The 25,175-nt window shown below is 44.6% G+C and overlaps 1 protein-coding gene and 1 non-coding gene across 3 annotated transcripts in view; one reads left to right on the forward strand and one right to left on the reverse strand.

The window, feature by feature from the left end:
- LOC137435327 (mitochondrial fission factor) overlaps positions 1–21,179 on the reverse strand; it is a 32,955-nt gene extending 11,776 nt beyond the window's left edge. Inside the window, exons 1-4 of one of the 2 annotated variants that reach the window (XM_068129016.2) lie at positions 20,975–21,179; positions 17,731–17,967; positions 12,199–12,386; positions 11,966–12,051 (exon numbers count right to left, since the gene is read on the reverse strand). In XM_068129016.2, coding sequence (XP_067985117.2) covers positions 11,966–12,051; positions 12,199–12,386; positions 17,731–17,941 — 485 coding nt within the window. In that variant the 5' untranslated portion in view covers positions 17,942–17,967; positions 20,975–21,179. The remainder of the gene's footprint in view (positions 1–11,965; positions 12,052–12,198; positions 12,387–17,730; positions 17,968–20,974) is intronic. The other variant, XM_068129015.2, reaches the window with a different exon arrangement.
- A 246-nt stretch (positions 21,180–21,425) lies between these two features.
- Positions 21,426–21,497, forward strand: TRNAH-GUG (transfer RNA histidin (anticodon GUG)). Its single transcript has one exon. It is a non-coding gene; the product is annotated as a tRNA-His (tRNA).
- The last annotated feature ends 3,678 nt before the right edge of the window (positions 21,498–25,175 follow it).

Below are 25,175 nucleotides of genomic sequence, written 5' to 3' on the forward strand. Positions count from 1 at the left end.
ACTTTCATTCCCCTTTTCTCCCGCCTCTGGAACAAACTCCCCCACTCCCTTCAATCCCATTCCTCCCTCCAGGTCTTTAAAACAGCTCTTCACCACCATCTCTTATCTTCCCCCATCGAAAACCTTGATCTTTTCTACCCCCGGTAATTCACCCCAGAGTCCTTGCAGTGTTCATATGTTTTATTCCTCTCCCACCTCCCCCCAAGTCCTCCTGATGTCCCTGCTCTCAAATGTTGTGTTTGTGTCCTTCCCCCTCTCTCCCCATCTTGTCTGCCGCTGCCCTTGTTTTTTGTGTGTTAGTTTGTCTTTTTGTGTGATTAATGTTAGCTCTTTCAAGAGCCTCGATCTTGTATCCCAAAAAAAACAAAAAACTTTATAAGGTGTGTGGTGGGGAGGGGTCAAGGGGGGGGGGGGGGGGGAGGAGGTTGCATTCACTCGGTACCTTATCAGTGCCCTATAAATGACCATGCATTTAACATTGTACCTGGGAATCCCTGGCATTGCGAGTCATTCCTCCTTGAACCATCCCGATAGCATAAACACACCAAATTTGCGTTAAATGTCACATAGCCATTCCTAAACCGACTTAAGCCAAATAGGTGGCTAATTGTAGAGTATTATCATGAGTCATGTGTAGACATATATATAGATTGTGGGAGAAGTGATTTGGATGCAAAGCTCCAGGAGCATTCAGATCGGGTGAGGATAATTGGAAAGTTACATGTTGCACATCCAATTTCCAGACAGGGTTTCTTCCCTCAATAGCTCGTCTGGTTTGTATACAAACTAGGGCATTGCCCGTACTATATCTATATCTAAAATTATATCCCCCCCCTCTATTTACATGAAATGGTTTGGTCCAAAGCGAACGGCTTGCGAGTACGGTGACAATCCCCCCCCTCTATTTACATGCAATGGTTTGGTCCAAAGCGAACGGCTTCCGGAGTTTGGTAAAGAAATCGCCATCGCGTGCACAAACGCGCAGGAAAGCGAATGAATCGCAAATTCGGTTTTATTAGTTTTAAAACATAGTTTAACGCCAACATAGTTTGCAAACGTGAAATAAATGAATACGCTCTCAAATGTGCCATCCGAGGCAGAGTGTGTCCTCCACGTTCGGCACACGCGATCGTTCGCTGCTCTCTGATTGGTTGAATCGTTTTTTGGACATAGCTCGGTAAGTAATTGTCCGATTAATATGAAACCTTGAAAAGGCACATCCTCGGGTCCCCAGCAATATACCTGGCAAGTTAAAAGTATATCGGACCCGTGGTTGTCGAGAAACAGCGGTCACAGACAAACGTACAGACGTACAAACGTACAGACGTACAGAGATTACTGGAATTATAGATAGATGACAAAGTACTGAACTGTTAATCAATGGTATATTTCACAGTATCCGGGGAACCTGGGGCTGCCCGAGAAAAAAGTACCCAGCTACTTGAAATGATTTATAAGAAGGCGGGGGGTTCAGGACATGTTGGGCATTGAAAAGCTCTGGAGTTATTGGGCTCATGATGAAGATGAATGATGATGATGATGCCTCATTATGAAGATGAAGCCATACCTTTTGGCTGCAGGCCTGCGGCAGCACTGCTTGACCCCATATCCCAATATACACCTTAGAGAGCGGCCTTTGATGGTATTAAAACAACATTCAAGACCAACGTGTGGTACCGACGCCCAAAATTTTGGGCCTCGAAGTGCTACGGTTTGGCCGTGAAATGCAAACAAACCAATACTTGAAAATATTAACATTTAAAAAGTTGTTCAACCTCCATGAGTATATATACATGCTGTAGTAAGGAATAAAAGCGTTTCAATCATAATTTTACTTGAGGATTGCAGTTCGGTGACTGAAATATTAAAACGTGTGTACACACACACATATACAGTGGAACCTTGACTTACGAGTGCACCAACTTACGAGTTTTCCGAGATACGAGCCGTCGCTCGGGCGGTTTATTGCTTTGAGATGCGAGCCGAGATCTGAGTTACGAGCTTACGCTACCCGCCACCAGGTGGGTTCCGGTCACGTGGTTATCTTGCCGTGCAAGTATCTCTGCCGTATATCGCGTATGAGTGCCAAGGGAAGAGAGGATGATGTGCTTGGATATAAAACACGCAATCGTCGAAAAACATGAGCGAGGTGTGCGTGTTGTCGACTTGGTGAGGCGGATGTGAAGGCAGCTGAAGATTTTATTATAACTGAGAAGAAGAAGAGGATGATGTGCTTGGATATAAAACACGCAATCGTCGAAAAACATGAGCGAGGTGTGCGTGTTGTCGACTTGGTGAGGCGGATGTAAAGGCAGCTGAAGATTTTATTATAACTTTTGCCGAACTGATAGAAGCCGAACGATACATCCCCCAGCAAATCTTCAACTGTGACGAGACAGGGCTCTTCTGGAAAAAGATGCCGAGGAGGACGTATATAACGGCAGAGGAGAAGAGCATGCCAGGCCACAACTTGTTCAGAGTGCCGGCGATAGCTCGCCTTCTCTTTGTGGAAAACACGGTACTGAGAAGAAGAAGAGGATGATGTGCTTGGATATAAAACACGCAATCGTCGAAAAACATGAGGTGTGCGTGTTGTCGACTTGGTGAGGCGGATGTGAAGGCAGCTGAAGATTTTATTATAACTGAGAAGAAGAAGAGGATGATGTGCTTGGATATAAAACACGCAATCGTCGAAAAACATGAGCGAGGTGTGCGTGTTGTCGACTTGGTGAGGCGGATGTGAAGGCAGCTGAAGATTTTATTATAACTTTTGCCGAACTGATAGAAGCCGAACGATACATCCCCCAGCAAATCTTCAACTGTGACGAGACAGGGCTCTTCTGGAAAAAGATGCCGAGGACGACGTATATAACGGCAGAGGAGAAGAGCATGCCAGGCCACAACTTGTTCAGAGTGCCGGCGATAGCTCGCCTTCTCTTTGTGGAAAACACGGTGAGATCCTTAACATCCAACAACTAATGGGACGCAAACGGGGCGCCCAGTTTAGCGGTACACACATTGATGAATCACCCTGCCTGTGATTCACCCATGACAGGTTATAGCTGGGTCGGGATTCAAACCCAGGCTGGACAGTTTAGAGTCAAGTGTGCGTACCTCCAGTCCAGGCCATCCTGCCAACTTGTATGCTGCATACAGGTGAAATATAAAACGCGAGATATTTTTATATATACTGTATATTTAAAAAAAAATTGGTGTGGTTTTTGGCGGGCTGGAACGGATTAATAGCATTTCAATGCATTTTAATGGGGAAATTTAATTTGAGAAACGAGCAAATTGAGTTACGAGCTCGGTCACAGAACGAATTAAACTCGTAAGTCAAGGTTCCACTGTATATATATATATATATATATATACTATATATATATATATATTGTCGCGATCCCGGCTGTGAAATGGTTCCCAGCACGGAATACGGACGTTAATGTCCGGGCTTCAAGTAGTCCACGGAGTGGACAGAGAGAACTCAATAAACACAATTGTGTTTTAATCGGCCTTCTAGGGGTAAGGCACGATGCTTTATTGGCTCGATCACAAAAACCATAAATGGTAACAGAATGGAATACACTGCACAAAGCCTGCAGGAACTGTCGGCTCCAGAAGCTCCGAACAGGACGCAGGCAAGATCACTCTCGGTTCCAATCGACGATCTCCGGGACTCGGAGGGTAACAGAGTGGAATACACCGCACAAGGCCTGCAGGAACGGTCGGCCAGCAGCTCCAACACGACGCAGGCAATATCGGACTCACGGTTCCAATCCACGAGATCCGGGAATCACTCGTTCTCTTCCGGAGTTACTCACTCGTAAAATACAGAACGGTAAACGATCAGCCCAACGCGGCTGTCGTGAAGATTAAGGGAAATCCCTTTATCTATTTCCCACTCGGAGCCTTCGAGCCGCGTCCGTTGCACAAGATGGCGACCGCGCTCTCTCGACTCTCCACCAATCACGTGCCGAATCGCCTCCCGATCGCGTGAGGCTCCAAGGAGGCCACGTCACGCGGTGGGCGGGGCACCAAATCTGGGTGAGAACAGGTGGTTTCACCGGTGGTTTCTCACAGTCCTCCCCCCCTAAGTAAAAACCCCGTCGAATAGACGGCGTTTTTAAAACCAGTATTTGTAGTAGGTGCAAATCACATGGCAAGATGATGGCGGTAATCGCTAACAGGCAATTAACGCAATTAACAATTATTAACACTTATTAACAACAATAACGCAACAACGCAACAATACAACGCAACGCAATAGCGCAACAATAACGCAATTATTAACGCACAGGCAATTAACAGGCATTAACAGGTTAACAATGAACCAGTTTGGTTTTTTTTTTTCACACACAAATTTTAACACCATACACCACATTAATATCTACCCTACAAGAGTTACACTTCACACAAAGCACAATAGAGAGGCAAGGGGGCCAAACTCAAGTTGGGGGAAGCGTTGACAGGAAGGAAACGGGCCGAGACCTAGAGCGGCGGGTACTCCTCCGGTGTCGAGAACAACAGTCATATGCGTAATGACCCCTTTCACCGCACTGGTAACATCGATCGTTCGGGTCGAAAGGCCTGCGGACCAAAGGGCGTCTGAAACGAGGCCGCCGCGACATGCCATTCGACATCTCGACGCACACACGCGATCCGCAAATTAACCTTCCATCAAGGGCTCTGACCGAATCTTCAGCATCTCGTGGCTCTTCAAACTCAACAACTGCAAATCCAGGTGGGTTTCGAGCAACCCATACGTTGCGGAGTGGTCCGTAATGTTCGAAGACCCTCCCTAGCTCGGCTTTCGCTGCTCCATTGCCCAGGTTTCCCACATATACCTTAGCATTAGCGTTCCTGCTGAATCGCGACATGGCGGGAGCGGTCCCTGAGGAGCACGGCACCTGAGGGTGGCTTGACGGGAGGCTCGGGTGGACTTCAGCTGACGCAACGTCACCGTCGGGAACTGGAGTCGAGGCGCTAGGCTCCTCGGGCCAGAGTGAAGATATGTCTGACTCCGCCACTCTCTCCGCCTGTTTACTCTGGGATCTAGTGACCCCCCCACAGGTCAGAGTCAATGACTCCTCCCTGGCCATGGCATCATTGCCAATCAGCAAGGAGACCCCGGGTATCGGGTAGTAGGGTACCACCACACAGGTCACTGGACCCTTAAAAATGTCACTCCGGACCTCGAGGAGGGCAAGGGGATACCGGCCAAGAACCCGGTCAATGCCCCGAAGGAGGGTATACTCGCCGGTATAACGCATCTGAGAGGCCGGAACTACCCCCGCCCGGAGAACACACCGTGTCGCCCCAGTATCCCGAAGGTATTGGGCCTCAAACTTCAGCATCGAATCAGGGCCACCCACTAAGGCTGTCCCTGAATAATCCTGGTACAGTGGATGAATGGAATTAGCCTCGGTGGCAGTGACCTCGGTCACCGATGCCACCGTCGTGTGCGAGGGCCCGGCGGATGAGCTCCACTGATCTCCCTCCGACTTAACAGGAGGGTTGCCTCGGTAGGCCGGACTAGCGGGATTAGAGAAGCAGCGGTTTTCACCGTGCCCCACGCGTTTGCAGAAATCGCACCAGGGCCCTGCCCTGGTCTGCGGCTCGCGACCGCCACCAGTGGAGGGCATCGGAGAACCCCTCCCCTCGATCCAGCCGCTGGGCAGACGGGGGGCGGTCTTGATCGCAGACTCCTCCGTCTTACGACGCGACTGCGTGACTTGCAGCATTTTGCACGCCAAAACATGTTTATCAATAAGGTTGACGCAGTCTGCCAAGGAAACAGTGTCTTTGTCGACAAGAAACAATGCTAAGTCAGGCGGAAGCTGTTGATCGATACGGTAACGCACCAGGAGTTCCGCAACCGCTTGAGGTAACTCAACCTTGCTCCCCTTGAACCATCTCTGCAGCTGTTCCAACAAGGCCCGCGAATGTTCCTCATAGGTTTGACTGGACTCACGAGTCCAGCTGAAAAAATCTCTCCTATAAATACATGCGGACACCGCATAGGCGTTCAAAATCTCGGCCTTCAATGCCCTGTATTTGTTTGCGTCCTCGGTTGCCATCCTCGCATATACCTCCCTCGCCCTCTCAGATAGATGGCTCACAAGATGGCCGACCCACAAGCTCTCATCAATGCCACCGGCAGCCAACAACTTCTCCGCCATCTCCAGATACGCTTCTGGCTTCGTGTCTCCCGTCCAGTCCGGCAAACGAACATGAACAGTTTCCGGGACTCTTGCAGCAGCCCCCTCTGCCCGCGGTCGTTCAGTCAACATTCGCAACTCATGCTCTCTGACGCGTTCAGCTTCTGCTGCTGCCGCACGCTCTCTCTCTCTCTCACGCTCTCTCTCTGCTGCTGTCTCTGCTGCCGCATGCGCTCTCTCTGCTGCTGCACGCTCTCCCTCTGCTGCTGCCCGCTCTCCCTCTGCTGCCGCAGCACGCTCTGCCTCTGCTGCTGCCGCACGCTCTCTCTCTCTCTCACGCTCTCTCTCTGCTGCCGCACGCTCTGCCTCTACCCTGTCATTCTCCCTGTTATACATGTCAAGTTGTTGAACCGGAGTCAGCCCGGTCCAGAAGGGCGAACGCATGCATTTAGTCATGATGGAATCGCTTCCTAACATCTCGGGTTGAGTGACCGGGTCAAGGCTGCTTGCGTCGCTCACATCGCCACCCACGTGACTGTCAACATGATCAGGTTGAACTCTCACTTCTCTGGTCGACATAGCTTGGCTACGAGTTATCATAAGACAAGGCACAAAACACAACGCTCAAACACAACGCTCTGTTGGGGAAATACGACACGAACTACACAATATCACCCGCACATCAAATTGCCAATGAGAAAAATACCACGTACAAATACTCACGTTTTTTTTTTTTTTGTCGGTTGTTTGGAGGGATCCGAGGCTCACTTATTCTGCAGTGAAGCACCACCCAAGACAGCGTCCTACGGCGAGAAAGTTCCTCCAAGACGGCGTCCGCTGGTGAGAAGATGCAGAGAAGATGCAGATGCCGAATTCCCGTCTCAATTCGAATGTCTCTCACTTGAAAGATCCTAGGACGAGCAACCCATTTGTCGCGATCCCGGCTGTGAAATGGTTCCCAGCACGGAATACGGACGTTAATGTCCGGGCTTCAAGTAGTCCACGGAGTGGACAGAGAGAACTCAATAAACACAATTGTGTTTTAATCGGCCTTCTAGGGGTAAGGCACGATGCTTTATTGGCTCGATCACAAAAACCATAAATGGTAACAGAATGGAATACACCGCACAAGGCCTGCAGGAACGGTCGGCCAGCAGCTCCAACACGACGCAGGCAATATCGGACTCACGGTTCCAATCCACGAGATCCGGGAATCACTCGTTCTCTTCCGGAGTTACTCACTCGTAAAATACAGAACGGTAAACGATCAGCCCAACGCGGCTGTCGTGAAGATTAAGGGAAATCCCTTTATCTATTTCCCACTCGGAGCCTTCGAGCCGCGTCCGTTGCACAAGATGGCGACCGCGCTCTCTCGACTCTCCACCAATCACGTGCCGAATCGCCTCCCGATCGCGTGAGGCTCCAAGGAGGCCACGTCACGCGGTGGGCGGGGCACCAAATCTGGGTGAGAACAGGTGGTTTCACCGGTGGTTTCTCACAATATATATATACTAGGGCATTGCCCGTACGTGGGTGCCCGTTCCTTGCCAATGCCCGTACTATATATATATCTAAAATTATATCCCCCCCCCCCCTCTATTTACATGAAATGGTTTGGTCCATTCGCAACGACCACAGAACCCCCCCCTCTATTTACATGCAATGGTTTGGTCCAAAGCGAACGGTTTGGTCCATTCGATGTGATTCGATGATTCGATGTGAATGGTTTGGTCCATTCGCAACGACCACAGAACCCCCCCCCCTCTATTTACATGAATGGTTTGGTCCATTCGCAAAGCCAAAGCGAACGACCACAGAACCCCCCCCTCTATTTACATGAATGGTTTGGTCCATTCGCAAAGCCAAAGCGAACGACCACAGAACCCCCCCCCCTCTATTTACATGAATGGTTTGGTCCATTCGCAACGGCAAAGCGAACGGCGAACGGCTAAATCGCCATAGCTCGGTAAGTACTTGTCCGATTAATTTCAAACCTTGAAAAGGCACATCCTCGGGTCCCCAGCAATATACCTGGCAAGTTTCAAGTATATCGGACCGGTAGTTGTCGAGAAACAGCGGTCACAGACAAACGTACAGACGTACAGACGTACAAACGTACAAACGTACAAACGTACAGAGATTACTGGAATTATAGATAGATATACACAAAGAATTAAGTTAAGCACCCCCCCCGTTTTTTTACAACCTCGCACATTACAAGTTTGTTGTCGTCAAAACAGTGTAATATACCCATGATATTGCTATATTTTCTGGAGAAGTGATATTATGGTCACATAAAAACATAACAATCATGCCGTTTTCAATATTTTATTCTGAATAATTTAAGGTGAAATTTTTTGGGAATTTTAGGCATATTTTCACCTCAATTTAAGTATGGAGCTATAGGTCCATCACGGACAGTGTGGATGACGTTTATGTTTTCTAACGTACAGTCATTGTTCTGAGAAGACCTCTAGCGATCTTTGCGTCAATAACGTGTGTAGGACCCACGTGATCGGATCACTGACTCAACCCTACGTCTCATAGACCCTGTAAGCCGTCGTATGCGTTGCTGTGGCAGGTTGTTCCATTCCCGATGTAATGCACGTTCCAATTCATCCAGATTGGCTATTGGAGGGACCATCTTCGCAATTTGTCGTCCCAACATGTCCCAAACGTGCTCGAGGGGGTTCAGGTCAGGACTGTACGCAGGCCAGGGGATGGTTGTCACAGCACCTTGCTCCAGCAAGGCTCGGACGCGTCTCGCACGGTGAGGCCTGGCGTTGTCCGGAAATCCTGTATACCACCGTAATCCCGCACTTCGATGACCACACCCTCGCCACCAGACCCATCTTCATGGATGACAACGCCAGGCCTCACCGTGCGAGACGCGTCCGAGCCTTGCTGGAGCAAGGTGCTGTGACAACCATCCCCTGGCCTGCGTACAGTCCTGACCTGAACCCCCCTCGAGCACGTTTGGGACATGTTGGGACGACAAATTGCGAAGATGGTCCCTCCATTAGCCAATCTGGATGAATTGGAACGTGCATTACATCGGGAATGGAACAACCTGCCACAGCAACGCATACGACGGCTTACAGGGTCTATGAGACGTAGGGTTGAGTCAGTGATCCGATCACGTGGGTCCTACACACGTTATTGACGCAAAGATCGCTAGAGGTCTTCTCAGAACAATGACTGTACGTTAGAAAACATAAACGTCATCCACACTGTCCGTGATGGACCTATAGCTCCATACTTAAATTGAGGTGAAAATATGCCTAAAATTCCCAAAAAATTTCACCTTAAATTATTCAGAATAAAATATTGAAAACGGCATGATTGTTATGTTTTTATGTGACCATAATATCACTTCTCCAGAAAATATAGCAATATCATGGGTATATTACACTGTTTTGACGACAACAAACTTGTAATGTGCGAGGTTGTAAAAAAACGGGGGGGGTGCTTAACTTAATTCTTTGTGTATATATATATATATATATATATATATATATATATATATATATATATATATATATAGATATAGTCATGTGAAAAAGTAAGTACACCCCATGTAAAGTTTTGACTTTTTCAACATACAGCTATTTGATCTTCATTTCAACAATATTGATTGATGAAGGTGATATAATATAACAAATATCATGAAACATTTACATTTTGTAGTCCATTGCATAATTTAAATAAACATAAATGCAATTTTCGCATGTGGAAAAAGTAAGTACACCCTTGGCTCTAATAGGTGGTATTGCCCCCTTTGGCAGCAACAACCTGAAGTAGGCGTTTCTTCTAACACTGTCTACCAGTCTCTGACATCGACTGGGAGAAATTTTTGCCCACTCCTCCATGCAGAATTCTTTCAGCTGTGCGATGTTAGGGGTTTCTTGCATGCACAGCTCGTTTCAAATCCCCCCACAACATCTCGATGGGATTTAGATCCGGGCTTTGACTTGGCCATTCCAGAACCCTCCATTTCTTTCTTTTCAGCCATTCCTTGGTGGATTTACTGGTATGTTTAGGGTCATTGTCATGTTGCAAGGTCCACCTTCGGTTGAGCTTCAACTTTCCGACAGATGGCCTCACATTATCCTCAAGCACCCTCTGGTACAATGAAGAATTCATAGTGGATTATATGATGGTGAGCTGCCCAGGCCCTGATGGAGCAAAGCTGCCCCAAACCATAATATTTCCACCACCATGCTTTACAGTTGGTATCAGGTTCTTGTGACCAAATGCTGTCTTTGGTTTTTGCCAAAAAAGGCTTCTGGTACTGTGGCCAAATAGCTCTACCTTTGACTCATCTGTCCAAAGCACATTGTTCCAGAAGTGCTGGTCTTTGCCTAGGTGTTCATTGGCAAACTTTAGTTTTGCTCTGATGTTCTTTCTGGACAGCAAAGGTTTCGTCCTGGCACACCTCCCATGTAGATCAAATTTGTGCAACCTCTTTCTAATGGTAGACTCGTGCACTTTGACATCAACAGTGGCAAGAGCTACCTGTCGGTCCCATGATAACATTCTGGGGTTCTCAGAGACTTCTTTCAGCATCTTGCGGTCTGCTCTCGGGCTGAACTTGCTGGGGCGGCCTGGCCTGAACAAGTTGACAGTTGTTTGGAATCTTCTCCACTTGTAGATGATCTTCCGGACAGTCGAATGACTGATTTCAAATTGTTTGGAGATCTTTTAAAATCCCTTCCCAGACTCGTAGGCATCTATAACCTTCTTTCTGAAGGCCTCAGAGAGCTCTTTTGATCTAGGCATGGTGACGCCGCACACTTCAACAACAAAGAGCAAACCAAACAATGTCTGAGGTTTAAATAAGACAGGTTCCTCCAAGATCCTCTCTAACAATGTTCTAATCATTTGCACCTGAGCTGGTGCACCTGATTCTAATTTTAGGTATTTGAAGTTGTGATAAATGTAGGGGTGTACTTACTTTTTCCACATGCGAAATTTGCATTTGTGTTTATTTAAATTACTAGGGCATTGCCCGTACTATATCTATATCTAAAATTATATCCCCCCCCTCTATTTACATGAAATGGTTTGGTCCAAAGCGAACGGCTTGCGAGTGGTGACAATCCCCCCCCTCTATTTACATGCAATGGTTTGGTCCAAAGCGAACGGCTTCCGGAGTTTGGTAAAGAAATCGCCATCGCGTGCACAAACGCGCAGGAAAGCGAATGAATCGCAAATTCGTTTTTATTAGTTGTAAAACATAGTTTAACGCCAACATAGTTTGCAAACGTGAAATAAATGAATACGCTCTCAAATGTGCCATCCGAGGCAGAGTGTGCCCGCCACGTTTGGCACACGCGATCGTTCGCTGCTCTCTGATTGGTTGAATCGTTTTTTGGACATAGCTCGGTAAGTAATTGTCCGATTAATATGAAACCTTGAAAAGGCACATCCTCGGGTCCCCAGCAATATACCTGGCAAGTTAAAAGTATATCGGACCCGTGGTTGTCGAGAAACAGCGGTCACAGACAAACGTACAGACAGACAGAGATTACTGGAATTATAGATAGATACAATGGACTACAAAATGTAAATGTTTCATGATATTTGTTATATTATATCACCTTTATCAATATTGTTGAAATGAAGATCAAATAGCTGCATGTTGAAAAAGTCAACTTTACATGGGGTGTACTTACTTTTTCACGTGACTGTGTGTGTGTGTGTGTGTGTGTGTGTGTGTGTGTGTGTGTGTGTGTGTGTGTGTGTGTGTGTGTGTGTATATATATATATATATATATATATATATATATAGAAAGAGAGATACCTACGGAGAAAAAGGTTGTGTGCTGGGACTCTGTCGCATTCCATTTTCGCTCACCGAACGCCTTCTCCGAGAGCGAGATGAAGCCATTCTCTGTGCAAACACAAACCAAAGATGGTGCAGTCCCATAACTTCAGAAATAAACTAAAAATACTTGCTTCACCAACCAATCACTCGAGCAGCCAGAAGCTGGATGCTGGCTTATAGTATAAGAGAGCAAAATATCGTCGCGTTTCTTACCCGGCCAGCAGCTCCACCTTTGGAAGCCGTGCTATGGAAGGGAGCCGTGTCCAAACTGATGTAGTCAAGAGGTTGTTCTTGCAAAGTGAGCACACGGGGTGGAGTGCGCATCAGCAACTGTTCTTTAAGAATTGCTTCCGCAGAAAACAACTCCCAAGACGATCCATTTGGCATGGATTTTGCTCCATCTAAACAAAAGAGGTCAAGCATTTGCAATTGATCCTGAAATGTGATTAATGTCGAGTAGAAATATTAAATCCAATATTAGAAATATTAAATCAAATGTAGACATGTAGATGAAAGAACCAAAATCCCCACCCTGAACAGCCATGTGAATCTAACCCACACCAGAAGGCAATGCAACAAAGCTTGACCCACTCAAGTGCCAAAAGCAGCCTCAGAAAACAACAATAATACAGCAAAATACACGTTTATCAAATTCAATTTACATCTGTTCAATGCATATCTCAATCCATTTCTCCATTCATGTACAATTTCCTTTCTTGATACAAGAATGCTTACCAATTAATAGCACAAATGTAATCATAAACTTATCATTTTATAGTTTTAAACCATAATTCAAAGAAGGATGTGGGGATGATAGTTTATTGTGACCATCCCTACCTTGTTTACATATTTTTGGCATACCATCCATACAGCATTTTGCATTAAAAAAAAAATTATTACTTGTTTCTGTACTTTTTAATACGTATTTACATGCTGGAGAATTTTATTTTGATTTTACTCACCAACTTTATTTAATCTTTATCGCACTTAAAATGACGCGGAGAGAATGACAGTGTGTGGCTGTGTGCGTGCCGGCAAGCATCAGGGTCTGAAGAAAGTCCCTGCACGATGTGCACCTTACCCAACCATGCGTAATATTCCACTGTTAACCACATCCATATAGGTGTGATTGGCCTTTGAGCAATATTATACTTTCAATCCGATGTAATCCACCCCAGAATGCTTGGCATGCACGCACAGAAACCTCGAGCAATGAAGTCCATTGGAGTGGCCGAATGTATATAGTGCATGTGTGATGTGTTACCTAAAATGGCACAAAAGCTTCTGAAAGCTGAAACTACTCTAAACATACTTGTGAGAAAGGGATGTGCTTCTCCAGAACAAAGGAATTTGAAAACTTTCTGATCAACTCGCCATAAAAGTTGACATTTTACAGCCCATAATGCAAAAAGTTCAGATGGTGTAGGCTCGTGCAAGGCCTATGGATGGGGTTGTTCTCACCGACTTCCTCGATCATCCCTGTCAGTGAGTGGACTTTGAACCTTGCGGGATGACCTGGTGTGAACGTGGCAGGTTAGATGATTTATTTAATGGAGTCTGCAATCGGAAAGCCGATGCTGTCATTACCAACATTCAGGTAGACTTCCCAGAAGGAGACACTGTATGGTTGAGTTGCTTCTCAACACCGATGGGAAGGTCATATCTGGGGCTTGTGAATGCACAGGGCAAAATTAAAATATTATTTACTATAAATCAGGTTTTGGAGGAGGGTGGGAGTGGGAGCTGTGTGGGCTGTGAGTGCCATGATAAATATATATTTTTTTGGTTGGTCCTGGAGCACAAGATACATTTTTGCATCAATTGGTAAAAGGAAAAGTGTCCTGTGTGTGTTATAACCACTCCTTCTGCTAGCTTGTTTTAACAGATGGTAGGACAAACATCTTTCAAGCATGGATTTTTTTTTCGTATTTCCTACATTCCCGTAAGTCCAATTTGCATTCAATAACACAAAAATTATGGTTAAGTCTTGAAATTGCCACTCTTTCATCTAAATGCTGAAAATTACGTTTAATAGACCATTTGAATAACTTAAAACTGCCCGGCAAACAAACCGATCACTGCACGCACACACACACACACACACACACACACACACACACACACACACACACACACACACACACACACACACACACACACACACACACACACACACACACACACACACACACACACACACACACACACACACACACACACACACACACACACACCGCGCAAAAGGCCTTGTTTAACAATCAGTCACGTGAAAAAATAAGTACACCCCATGTAAAGTTCAGACTTTTTCAACATATTTCAACATACAGCTATTTGATCTTCATTTCAACAATATTGATAGATAAAGGTGATATAATATAACAAATATCATGAAACATTTACATTTTGTAGTCCATTGTATAATTTAAATAAACATAAATGCAAATTTCGCATGTGGAAAAAGTAAGTACACCCCTACATTTATCACTACTTCAAATACCTAAAATTAGAATCAGGTGCACCAGCTCAGGTGCAAATGATTAGAACATCGTTAGAGAGGATCTTGGAGGAACCTGTCTTATTTAAACCTCAGACATTTAGTTTGATTTGCTCTTTGTTGTTGAAGTGTGTGGCGTCACCATGCCGAGATCAAAAGAGCTCTCTGAGGCATTCAGAAAGAAGGTTATGGATGCCTACGAGTCTGGGAAGGGATTTAAAAAGATCTCCAAACAATTTGAAATCAATCATTCGACTGTCCAGAAGATCTACAAGTGGAGATGATTACAAACAATTGCCAACTTGTTCAGGCCAGGCCGCCCCAGCAAGTTCAGCCCGAGAGCAGACCGCAAGATGCTGAAAGAAGTCTCTGAGAACCCCAGAATGTTATCACGGGACCGACAGGTAGCTCTTGCCACTGTTGATGTCAAAGTGCACGAGTCTACCATTAGAAAGAGGCTGCATAAATTTGATCTACATGGGAGGTGTGCCAGGACGAAACCTTTGCTGTCCAGAAAGAACATCAGGGCAAAACTAAAGTTTGCCAATGAACACCTAGGCAAAGACCAGCACTTCTGGAACAGGGTGCTCTGGACAGATGAGTCAAAGGTAGAGCTATTTGGCCACAGTACCAGAAGCCTTTTTTGGCAAAAACCAAAGACAGCATTTGGTCACAAGAACCTGATACCAACTGTAAAGCATTGTGGTGGAAATATTATGGTTTGGGGCAGCTTTGCTCCATCAGGGCCTGGGCAGCTCACCATCATATAATCCACTATGAATTCTTCATTGTACCAGAGGGTGCTTGAGGATAATGTGAGGCCATCTGTCGGAAAGTTGAAGCTCAACCGAAGGTGGACCTTGCAACATGACAATGACCCTAAACATACCAGTAAATCCATGAAGGAATGGCTGAAAAGAAAGAAATGGAGGGTTCTGGAATGGCCAAGTCAAAGCCCGGATCTAAATCCCATCGAGATGTTGTGGGGGGATTTGAAACGAGCTGTGCATGCAAGAAACCCCTCAAACATCGCACAGCTGAAAGAATTCTGCATGTAGGAGTGGGCAAAAATTTCTCCCAGTTGATGTCAGAGACTGGTAGACAGTTATAAGAAACACCTACTTGAGGTTGTTTCTGCCAAAGGGGGCAATACCACCTATTGGAGCCAAGGGTGTACTTACTTTTTCCACATGCGAAATTTGCATTTATGTTTATTTAAATTACTAGGGCATTGCCCGTACTATATCTATATCTAAAATTATATCCCCCCCCTCTATTTACATGAAATGGTTTGGTCCAAAGCGAACGGCTTGCGAGTACGGTGACAATCCCCCCCCTCTATTTACATGCAATGGTTTGGTCCAAAGCGAACGGCTTGCGAGTACGGTGACAATCCCCCCCCTCTATTTACATGCAATGGTTTGGTCCAAAGCGAACGGCTTCCGGAGTTTGGTAAAGAAATCGCCATCGCGTGCACAAACGCGCAGGAAAGCGAATGAATCGCAAATTCGGTTTTATTAGTTTTAAAACATAGTTTAACGCCAACATAGTTTGCAAACGTGAAATAAATGAATACGCTCTCAAATGTGCCATCCGAGGCAGAGTGTGTCCTCCACGTTCGGCACACGCGATCGTTCGCTGCTCTCTGATTGGTTGAATCGTTTTTTGGACATAGCTCGGTAAGTAATTGTCCGATTAATATGAAACCTTGAAAAGGCACATCCTCGGGTCCCCAGCAATATACCTGGCAAGTTAAAAGTATATCGGACCCGTGGTTGTCGAGAAACAGCGGTCACAGACAAACAAACGTACAGACGTACAAACGTACAGAGATTACTGGAATTATAGATAGATACAATGGACTACAAAATGTAAATGTTTCATGATATTTGTTATATTATATCACCTTTATCTGTCAATATTGTTGAAATGAAGATCAAATAGCTGTATGTTGAAATATGTTGAAAAAGTCAAAACTTTACATGGGGTGTACTTACTTTTTCACGTGACTACGTCATTTCAAAAGTCGCGTATTGTGTCACCATGACCCCGCCAGTGTGATTGGCATGCGGTGTCCTGCCCACCCCTCTTTTTCCCTTCACATTCCTATGTGTAGTTATGCCTACTTTTTGTACAATCCCTTCAAATGAAAATTGAGGAGTTATGGACCTTTCCACTGTAAAATGCAGTTCGATTTATGTTTCAACCAAGTACTTAATTATCTTAAACCAATTTTGATTGAGGCTGTCAGGAAAGAATAATAAGAGGAAGAATAATAAGAGGAAGAATGAGAAAGGGGCTATTTTGCATCTCTCTTTTGTAGTTCAGCGACATTGTTCAAAAGTTTAATGAGCGTTATTACCTCCGCCACCAAAGGTGGATGGAGGTTGTTTTCACCCTTGTCTGTCTGTCTGTCCGTTTGTTTGTGAACAAGATATCTCAAAGTTGTGGATGGATTCGGACGACATTTGGCAGAGAGGTAGAGTATGACACACAGACTAAATGATTAGATTTTGGTGAAGATCCGGATTCGGATCCGGCTACTATAATTTTTAAAGTGATTTTTCACCATTGGGAGATAGGGCCAAAAACGATACATAGCAGGATAACTCAAAAAGTTATGGATGGATTTGGACGAACCTTTGTGGACAGGTTGTGTGTCTCACAAGGAAGAATCGATTCGATTTTGGTGAAGATCTGTATATGGATTCGGATATGATGATTATTTAAATTTTTAAGTGATTCTTCACAATTGGGAGATCGGACTAAAACCAACATATAGCAGAATATCTGAAAAAGTTATGGACGGATTTGGACGAAACTTGGTGGGCAGGTTGTGTTTGACAAGGAAGAATCAATTCAATCTCGGTGAAGATAGGGATCCGGCTAGTATAATTTTTAAAGTGATTCTTCACCATTTGGAGATAGGCCCAAAAACTATACATAGCAGGATATCTCAAAAAGTTGTGGACGGTTGATTTTGATTAAATGCGATTCTGTGTTGTGATATTCTGGTATACTCTGGGATACAAAACGCAAACTGTTCACCTGGCGGAGGTATGCTCTGAGTGCCGTTCTAGTTCGATATGAAATCCTCCATAGACAACTGGTATGAGTATGTACTTTGTAGATTTATGTTTATCTTAGGATATTTTTTTCGAGGATTTGTGTTGTATTTTAAAATCTATTGAGTGTCCATGCCATCCCAACATAGGAAGTTCAGCAACTTCCTGATACGAGAAACAACTTACCTGCTAAAACAATCCGATCAGGGACCTCCATGAGATGTTGCCCAACAAAATCACCAGCCTGCAACACTGGCACTTTCGTTTCACTCTCCGTCGCACCCTCTGGTTGAGAAACTACCTGGAGATGCCGTGGAATGGTCATTTTATTGCCGATATCCTCCAGGAAGTTGGAATCACATAGATCTGTCATCGAGGTCTCATCCGGGGCTGGCATGGTGAACCTAGCATTTATGGTACCTGCTGACAGATATCAAACTGGTCAGTTGTTTCACCACTTTTCTTACGAACCTCGTACAAATTATATTTCCCTGGAAAACTGTAAAAACAAACACACAAAGAAAATTGGACAAAACAGTCTTCTCAATATTTAAACGATACTGTTTTTCCTCCAATAAATTCCCCCTTCCTCCTTCGCTGCCCCCCCACAAATAAGCACCTCTTCCCAGGAGGGGGGTTAAAAAATACCCCCTTCCAATAAACAATCCAAGCCTGGGCAGTTATTGGGGTCAAGCCAATAAAACTGCCAAACAATTTATACCTAAGTGATACGTGTATCTATTAAGGGTACCTCACACCAAAAAATGGTTTTTACGGATGTCCACGGATGTTCTTTCTACGGCAGCGTTGCGATTTTTTGAGCAAAATCGTGAACACCCGGGAGAGGATTTTGCTTGACCGTGACCGATTCACAGCGGTTTATTACGGTTTAGTACGGACTGCTACGGCTTCGTTGCGGATATACACGGCGGAGATACGGTGCCTCTACGTTTGCTTGCGGTTCCTTACGGTTCCCAGCCCAGAATATAAAAACGGGGCCCCCCCCACTCTCCCCTCATTCTGCTGCTGACTTCCAAGGGGGCAAGACCTATCCAGGAGAGCCATGGACGGAGCACCCGCTGCCCAGAGAGTCCAAGGAGAGGGAGAATCCTTGCGGATGGTTAAGATGGCCTTACAGTGGTGTTACGGCAGTTGCGGAAGCGTTGCGGTCTAGATTTCCGTAGCACTGCCGTAATTTTCTTACGAGAGTTTTGGTCTGGACCAAAACTCGGAAGAAATTACGACCCCTCCCGGACGCTTCAAGATCCATACGAATGCTCCAGGAAGCGTTGAGGATGTCCCAGGTACCACAAGGAATGCTCCCGGTTGTGCACGATTTTTTCGCCGCAACGCCGCCGTAACGACCCCGTAAGGCCAGTGTGAGGGGGGTTTTCCTAAGAGTAGTAGCGTCCGTTCATCATGCTTTATTCAAAGAGGTTCCTGCTGCCATAGAATAATAAAAAATGGTTTTGTTGTAAAGCTAATAGATATACTTGGTTGTAAAGATTATAATCAATTTACTTGAAACAAATGTGAATGTCCGTTTAACCATAAAAATGCCCGTTTTAAAAACACGTCACTCCAGGATGGAAGAAGCAAGAATTGGAGCGTAATGCAGCGGCCCCAAGGGCAACATGTTAATTATCCTAAGGCAACAGGAATCCTTTAGAAATAAAGTGTGATGGACACGGAAGGAGCACACACAATCATATAAAGTAATGTATCTTAAAGCAAGAGAAAACTACTGTCAAACCTCGCCGTCCAAGTGTTTACAGTTTGCGCTTAACCCTTCGACAGCCTTTTTCTCCCTGCGTGCTGATATTCCCGCATACCCGCAGAAAAGTGAACCTATTCCCCCTTAAACTCGTTCTGTTTTCACAAGTTTTTTTTACACTTTCAATTGTTAAACACTTTTAACAAGGATGTAACAGAACAAAAAGGAACAGTGGAAAGGAAAAAAAAAAAATCTTTCTGAAGACAAAAAAAAAAAGGGTGATAGATAGTCGTGAAGAAGAACTCCATGTTCAGTTTCTTCTGTTGCATCAAGGATTCCTATTGGGGATGCCACCGGCACCACGTGCAAACTCTGCCAGGCCACTCCACACAACAAAACATATTATGGAAGACTGCGTGGTCCTGTCTTTACCAAGGCGAGAGCACATCATAATATATGTGAGGCAACTGTGGGTCACTCCTGGTACATTGATCACTGTACTGTACCATACAGGTACTCTAAGCAGAACAAGCCTTCTTGTTGATGGTAAATGTTACTTCGTTGATCTTATTTCACTCCTTTTTTTTCTATTTAAATATCTTATTTTAAAATTTATGAATGATTTTTAGCTCACCTGGAACAAAGTTCAGGGGAGCTTATGTGATGGCGCGTTGTCAGTCCCTCTGTTTGTCCGTAAACACTTGAAACTTCTCCGAAACCGCTGATGGGATTGCGACCAAATTTGGCACAAATGATATTTGTTGTGTTGTGACTAAAGTTTGTTCACGGCATGAAAAAAATAATAATCGGGGTTTAAGGGGGTTTACCAGGGTCAAAGTGGATCCAGGTTTGACCCCCCAAAATGGGTATGTTTTTATTTGTTTGTTTAAAGTCTTATGATTATGTTAGTATAATTCTACATGCTGTGCTGTCTTCGAGCAACCATTGAAATTGGTTTAAAATACCCTTAGTCGGTGCAGTATACTGTTTATTCTACCAGGTGAGCACCAGAGGTATTGCCTCCATGTTTGGATTTAATTTTTTAGGCTGGAACGTATCTCATTAACTTACATGTTAGAAACTGCTCATCGTTTGCGATTTCGCCATTCGCAGAATTTTACAGGAAGTTAACCCTCGCGGACGGCAAGGTTTCACTATACAGTAGAAAATAGTACACTGAAGGAGCACACAAACAACAACAACAACAACATGTTAAAACATCCTTTTTCACATTCTTCACTTCATTGATTAAATACATCAGCAAAAGAACGACGCAGGAGATCATTCGGCCATCGACCCTGGCAATGGTAGCGAGTCCATGCTCCATCCTTTCTATATACCAAACATCAAGCAATGAAGCAGTCGGTACCATTCATTCCTCAGGTATGATCCCTCGGCCAGAATTCAAACCATCGACCACCCAGATTGAGCAGACGCTCGAAACATGACATCAAGGGGTCTCGAAATGAAACCCTTCTTTTATTATTATTTTGCTCAAAGCCGCTGACTACAGACAATTATTTACGTCTATACTCTGTAGTGTATAGGCCCCAAAACAACGTTTGTTTTCATGTTTTACACAAGTAGGCTTAGTAAATAATGAAAATAAAACCCTAAAACAACCAGCAAAAAACACAACACATGATTATGATATAAATTCACACGTTTGCTTGGTGAATATAGCAGATTTTAAACGAAAAAGCCAACGTTTCTTACCCGGAACAGCCGTTATATTTTAAATACGCAACGCGTGTTCTTCTTCCTCTTCACACTATTTTCATGTGGTTGTTGTTATTTTTCTGTCGTTTCGTTGTCGGGTTTCAGATTCTGATTTAAAAAAGGAAAGATCGATGCCACTTTCCATGGTTCAGATTCAATCGATAAAGCTCCTCATCAGTATAAAGACAGACTGCATGCGTTCTTCAAAGCATGAATTAAATTGTAGACATGACAATTCGAAGCGCTATTTGGCGTCATTAATCGGAAAGCAAGTTGGTCTTAGTTTGGTTGAAGATATCGCCATCACTGAATATTATAATGCAAGAGAAAAAGATGTTCAATTAATAAAAAAAAATTCAACCAAGCAGCGTTTATTTATACACCGCAAGCAAATTAATATAATCAACAATGGAAAAAAAGGCTTGTTCTCCGTGTTCCCGCGTAGCTCGCCGTGATCGTATAGTGGTTAGTACTCTGCGTTGTGGCCGCAGCAACCTCGGTTCGAATCCGAGTCATGGCATTGCGGATACAATGGCACGGCAGCGGGTTCTTTTTGTTTTTTTCCAATGATAACAAGAAAGTATAACACCATTTGTAATAAATTATTTTTTTTCCCCCACAATACGGTACCGACTTTCCCTTCGTTTCCGGTAATAAATGACGCTGTGACGTAACGTTATGGAGCGAAATAACTGCACCTTTCAACATGGCGCGTTTGTTCCCCGACTTGCAGTTTACCCACTCTTCGGATCCATTTTGTAGGTAAATTATTTGCTGAAGAAAGTGTTTGCAATAAAATCTGCGGTGTGTTCCGTTAGCAAGCGGCTTTCTCGATTCAAAGCGCTCAAGCAAACACTTCAACGGAACGGAGCGCTCGGTTAACAACATGGCGGTCTCCAGGGAAATAATGATCTCATGGTGATCGAGTAAATACTGTCCGGGGCGTCGATGTCAGTTTTACTCGATCCTATTGTGACAAATTCCCTAAACGAATTGATTGTGTTGGCAGCCGCTACAGAGAGTACGAGGAAGACGGAAAGAAAGATAAATAAACGATGAGTCAGAAGGGGGAGCTCCCTACCGAGCTTATCTATGCATCCTACCATTGTGAATTGTGTGGAGGATGTGATCGTGATGTAATGTGTGTCATATGTGAATGTGAGCGGAGGGCGTGGCCTAGCCTAGGCGAGGGAGCGGGGATTGGGGAGGCCGGATGAGAGATGAGAGATACGAGATACGATACGATACGATAATCGATATACGATATACGATATACGAGGCCGAGTGACGTGGCTTGCTGTGCTGTTCATTAAACTGGTCATCTCGTAAGTTGAGACTTGGATTCATCTAATTACATGGTGGCAGCGAAAGGCGAACCGACAAACCCGATTGGAACCCCATCTAGGGATTCGTTTCGTAGCCAAGCTCACAATGGCGGACGCACCCATGATGCCGCGCATGGATTGGACCAGCGCTAACCTCGGTGAAGCCTTCGAGCTATTCAGAAAGAGAAAGCGTACCCAGCTGTACTTTTCTGTGAAGGACGTAGCAGGTAACAAACAAGTCGACCACATTCTCCTGCTATCAGGTGAGGAAGGCCTTCGACGCTACACTACAGTTCGTGGGGCCTTGAGAATGCCGACGGCACAAGGCCTAACACCGTGACGCCAGCGATTGTTTGGCAGCGTCCACGGAAGAGCATCTTTACAATGAGCCATGTTGCAATTTTTTCAATGCAGCGATTTTGGAGATATATAGAGGTGCAACATTTTTCGATTTTTCAAAGATGGCGCCTGTACCACATGACCTATGACGTCATGATTATCATTAAAATATTTGAAAGGAGGATGCGCTCCTATGGTGAAAATTTCGTGTCCATCAGACCAACAGTTGCTGAAAATAACAAGCATTCTGAGTATTGTGCTGCAATACATGTCCCCTACTGAAGTTCAAAGTGCCATAACTTTGTCAAAAATGATCGAATATGCAAATTTATGCACGGTTGATGATGGTTTTCAAACTTGATCTGAGGTATGCTGAGACACATGTGTGTCACGCCTCGCCTCGTTGATAAGCCCGCAAGGTCGCTCCGTGGAGCGGCCTGCACGTATTGCACTGTGTGAATTATATAATTTATTACCAACTCACGGTGTGAGGTACTGGCGATTCAAGAGATATCCATTTTTAAAAAATATTTTCGTTTAATTAACGATATCTGCCAAACCACGTGCCCTATCGCAAATTCCAAAAGGTCGTTTTAGTAGACTGATATGCTGAACAGATCTGTGAAGTTTCCCCTCTATTGGATCAAAAATGAGTGAGGAGCTCGGTTTTAAAGGTTCATGCTTAAAAACGTCATAACTCTGAAACCATGTGACGCATGACGTCATGCTCTTTGACTTTTTTGTTCGTCATGGGTATGCGATTCTGCCTGCAAAGTTTGGCCTCGATCTGTTCAGCCGTTGCAGAGAAAAAGGGGTTTTCGTGTTTTCACGAAAAACAATATGGCGGCCGAACCACGTGACCTGTGATATCATAATTACCATTAAAATATTCTACAGACCGAGTCCCTCCTATGGTGAAAATTTGATCTCAATCGGTCCTATTATTGCAGAGAAATTGTTTTTTAAAGGAAATTAAAACTTAAAATGGCACTGAGTTAAGGATCATCAGAATTATCAGAATTCCCAAACTTCAAAGTGCCATAACTTTGTCAAAAATGATCGAAACGTCGTGAAGTTCGAACTTGATCTGTAACTTATCATGAGGAAACCATGTGCCAAGTTTGAAATCATTAGCATTAAGCGTTTAGAAAAAAAGTCTGGAAAACTGTTCTTTGCGTGACGGACTGACGGACGGAGGGACCCGTCCGGCGTGCAAACCTATAGTCCCCTCCGACACCCGGTAGGGGACTAATTAATAATGATTGGATGGATAAGTGTCTTTGTCGAATTATGACGTCATAACGAAGGCACCGATGACATCATCATTAACATCTTATTAGTCCCCTACCGGTGTACACCGGAGGGGACTATAGGTTTGCACGCTGTCCCTCCGTCCGTCAGTCTGTTAGACCCAGGGAGCAAGAGTGGTCAACCAGACACGGTCTGCTATAAAAGGTTTTTGTATATGGTTGGATTCCTTAGTTCCCCAGCAACAACTTCCAGGTGGACAACCTTTCCAACAGGCTACTGTAACTGTGCAATTCAAGATGGCGTCCAAGATGGTCGCCATATTTTTAAATCTCCATATTGTCGTCAATTGTTATCTTATTTTCATGTGTAATACTTTGTTTCTCTGGTTTTCAAGGTCAGGGAATCTATTTATCCAAACTGTGAAGCACATGCAGTAGTTCATTTCTCATGTAATCTGTTCTTGGTAACTGGTACCTTTCTGTACCATTATTGTTCTTACAACAACAGTAAACTACTGTGTATTGTTATTGTAGATTTTCTGTGTCATGGTCGCCTTAAAATAATATATTAACATGTAATAAATATTAGGCCTAGTACATGGTATAAAACACATCATATCACTGAAACCATCATAAATAGATTCCCTGACCTTGAAAACCAGAGAAACAAAGTATTACACATGAAAATAAGATAACAATTGACGACAATATGGAGATTTAAAAATATGGCGACCATCTTGGACGCCATCTTGAATTGCACAGTTACAGTAACCTGTTGGAAAGGTTGTCCACCTGGAAGTTGTTGCTGGGGGTCTAAGGAATCCAACCATATACAACAACCTTTTATAGCAGACCGTGTCTGTTTTCACAAAAAATGGGGGGTTTGCCCCCTGGGCACAAGGAACTGCAGAAACTTCCAAGAACGCACGAAATGGCATTTCTGACGATCAGTTTTTAAAAATTTCCTGGGGGCAGACCCCCAGAACCCCCTTTACCCTCCCCCCACCCCCCCCCCCCCCCAGCACTATGGTTTCGTGCACCCCTCCATCTTGAAATTCCTGGATCCGCCTGTGATAGATCGGGACTGAGCGAGGTGAGGTAATAACCACGGGAAGAGCATGTACACAAATAACCATGAGCCAGGTACAGTTGCTTGCAAGAGGAGGTGTATTGAACAGTGCACTAGAAGAGGAAGTACCCCAAAAGTCATGTGTACAACAAACTCAACAAAAGCACAGAATTATATGAGTAAATAATATACAAGTTATTGTTGCACAGAATTAT

This window comes from Myxine glutinosa, chromosome 9 (genome assembly GCF_964187855.1).
Source record: "Myxine glutinosa chromosome 9, kmMyxGlut1.1, whole genome shotgun sequence".
Lineage (NCBI taxonomy): Eukaryota > Metazoa > Chordata > Myxini > Myxiniformes > Myxinidae > Myxine > Myxine glutinosa.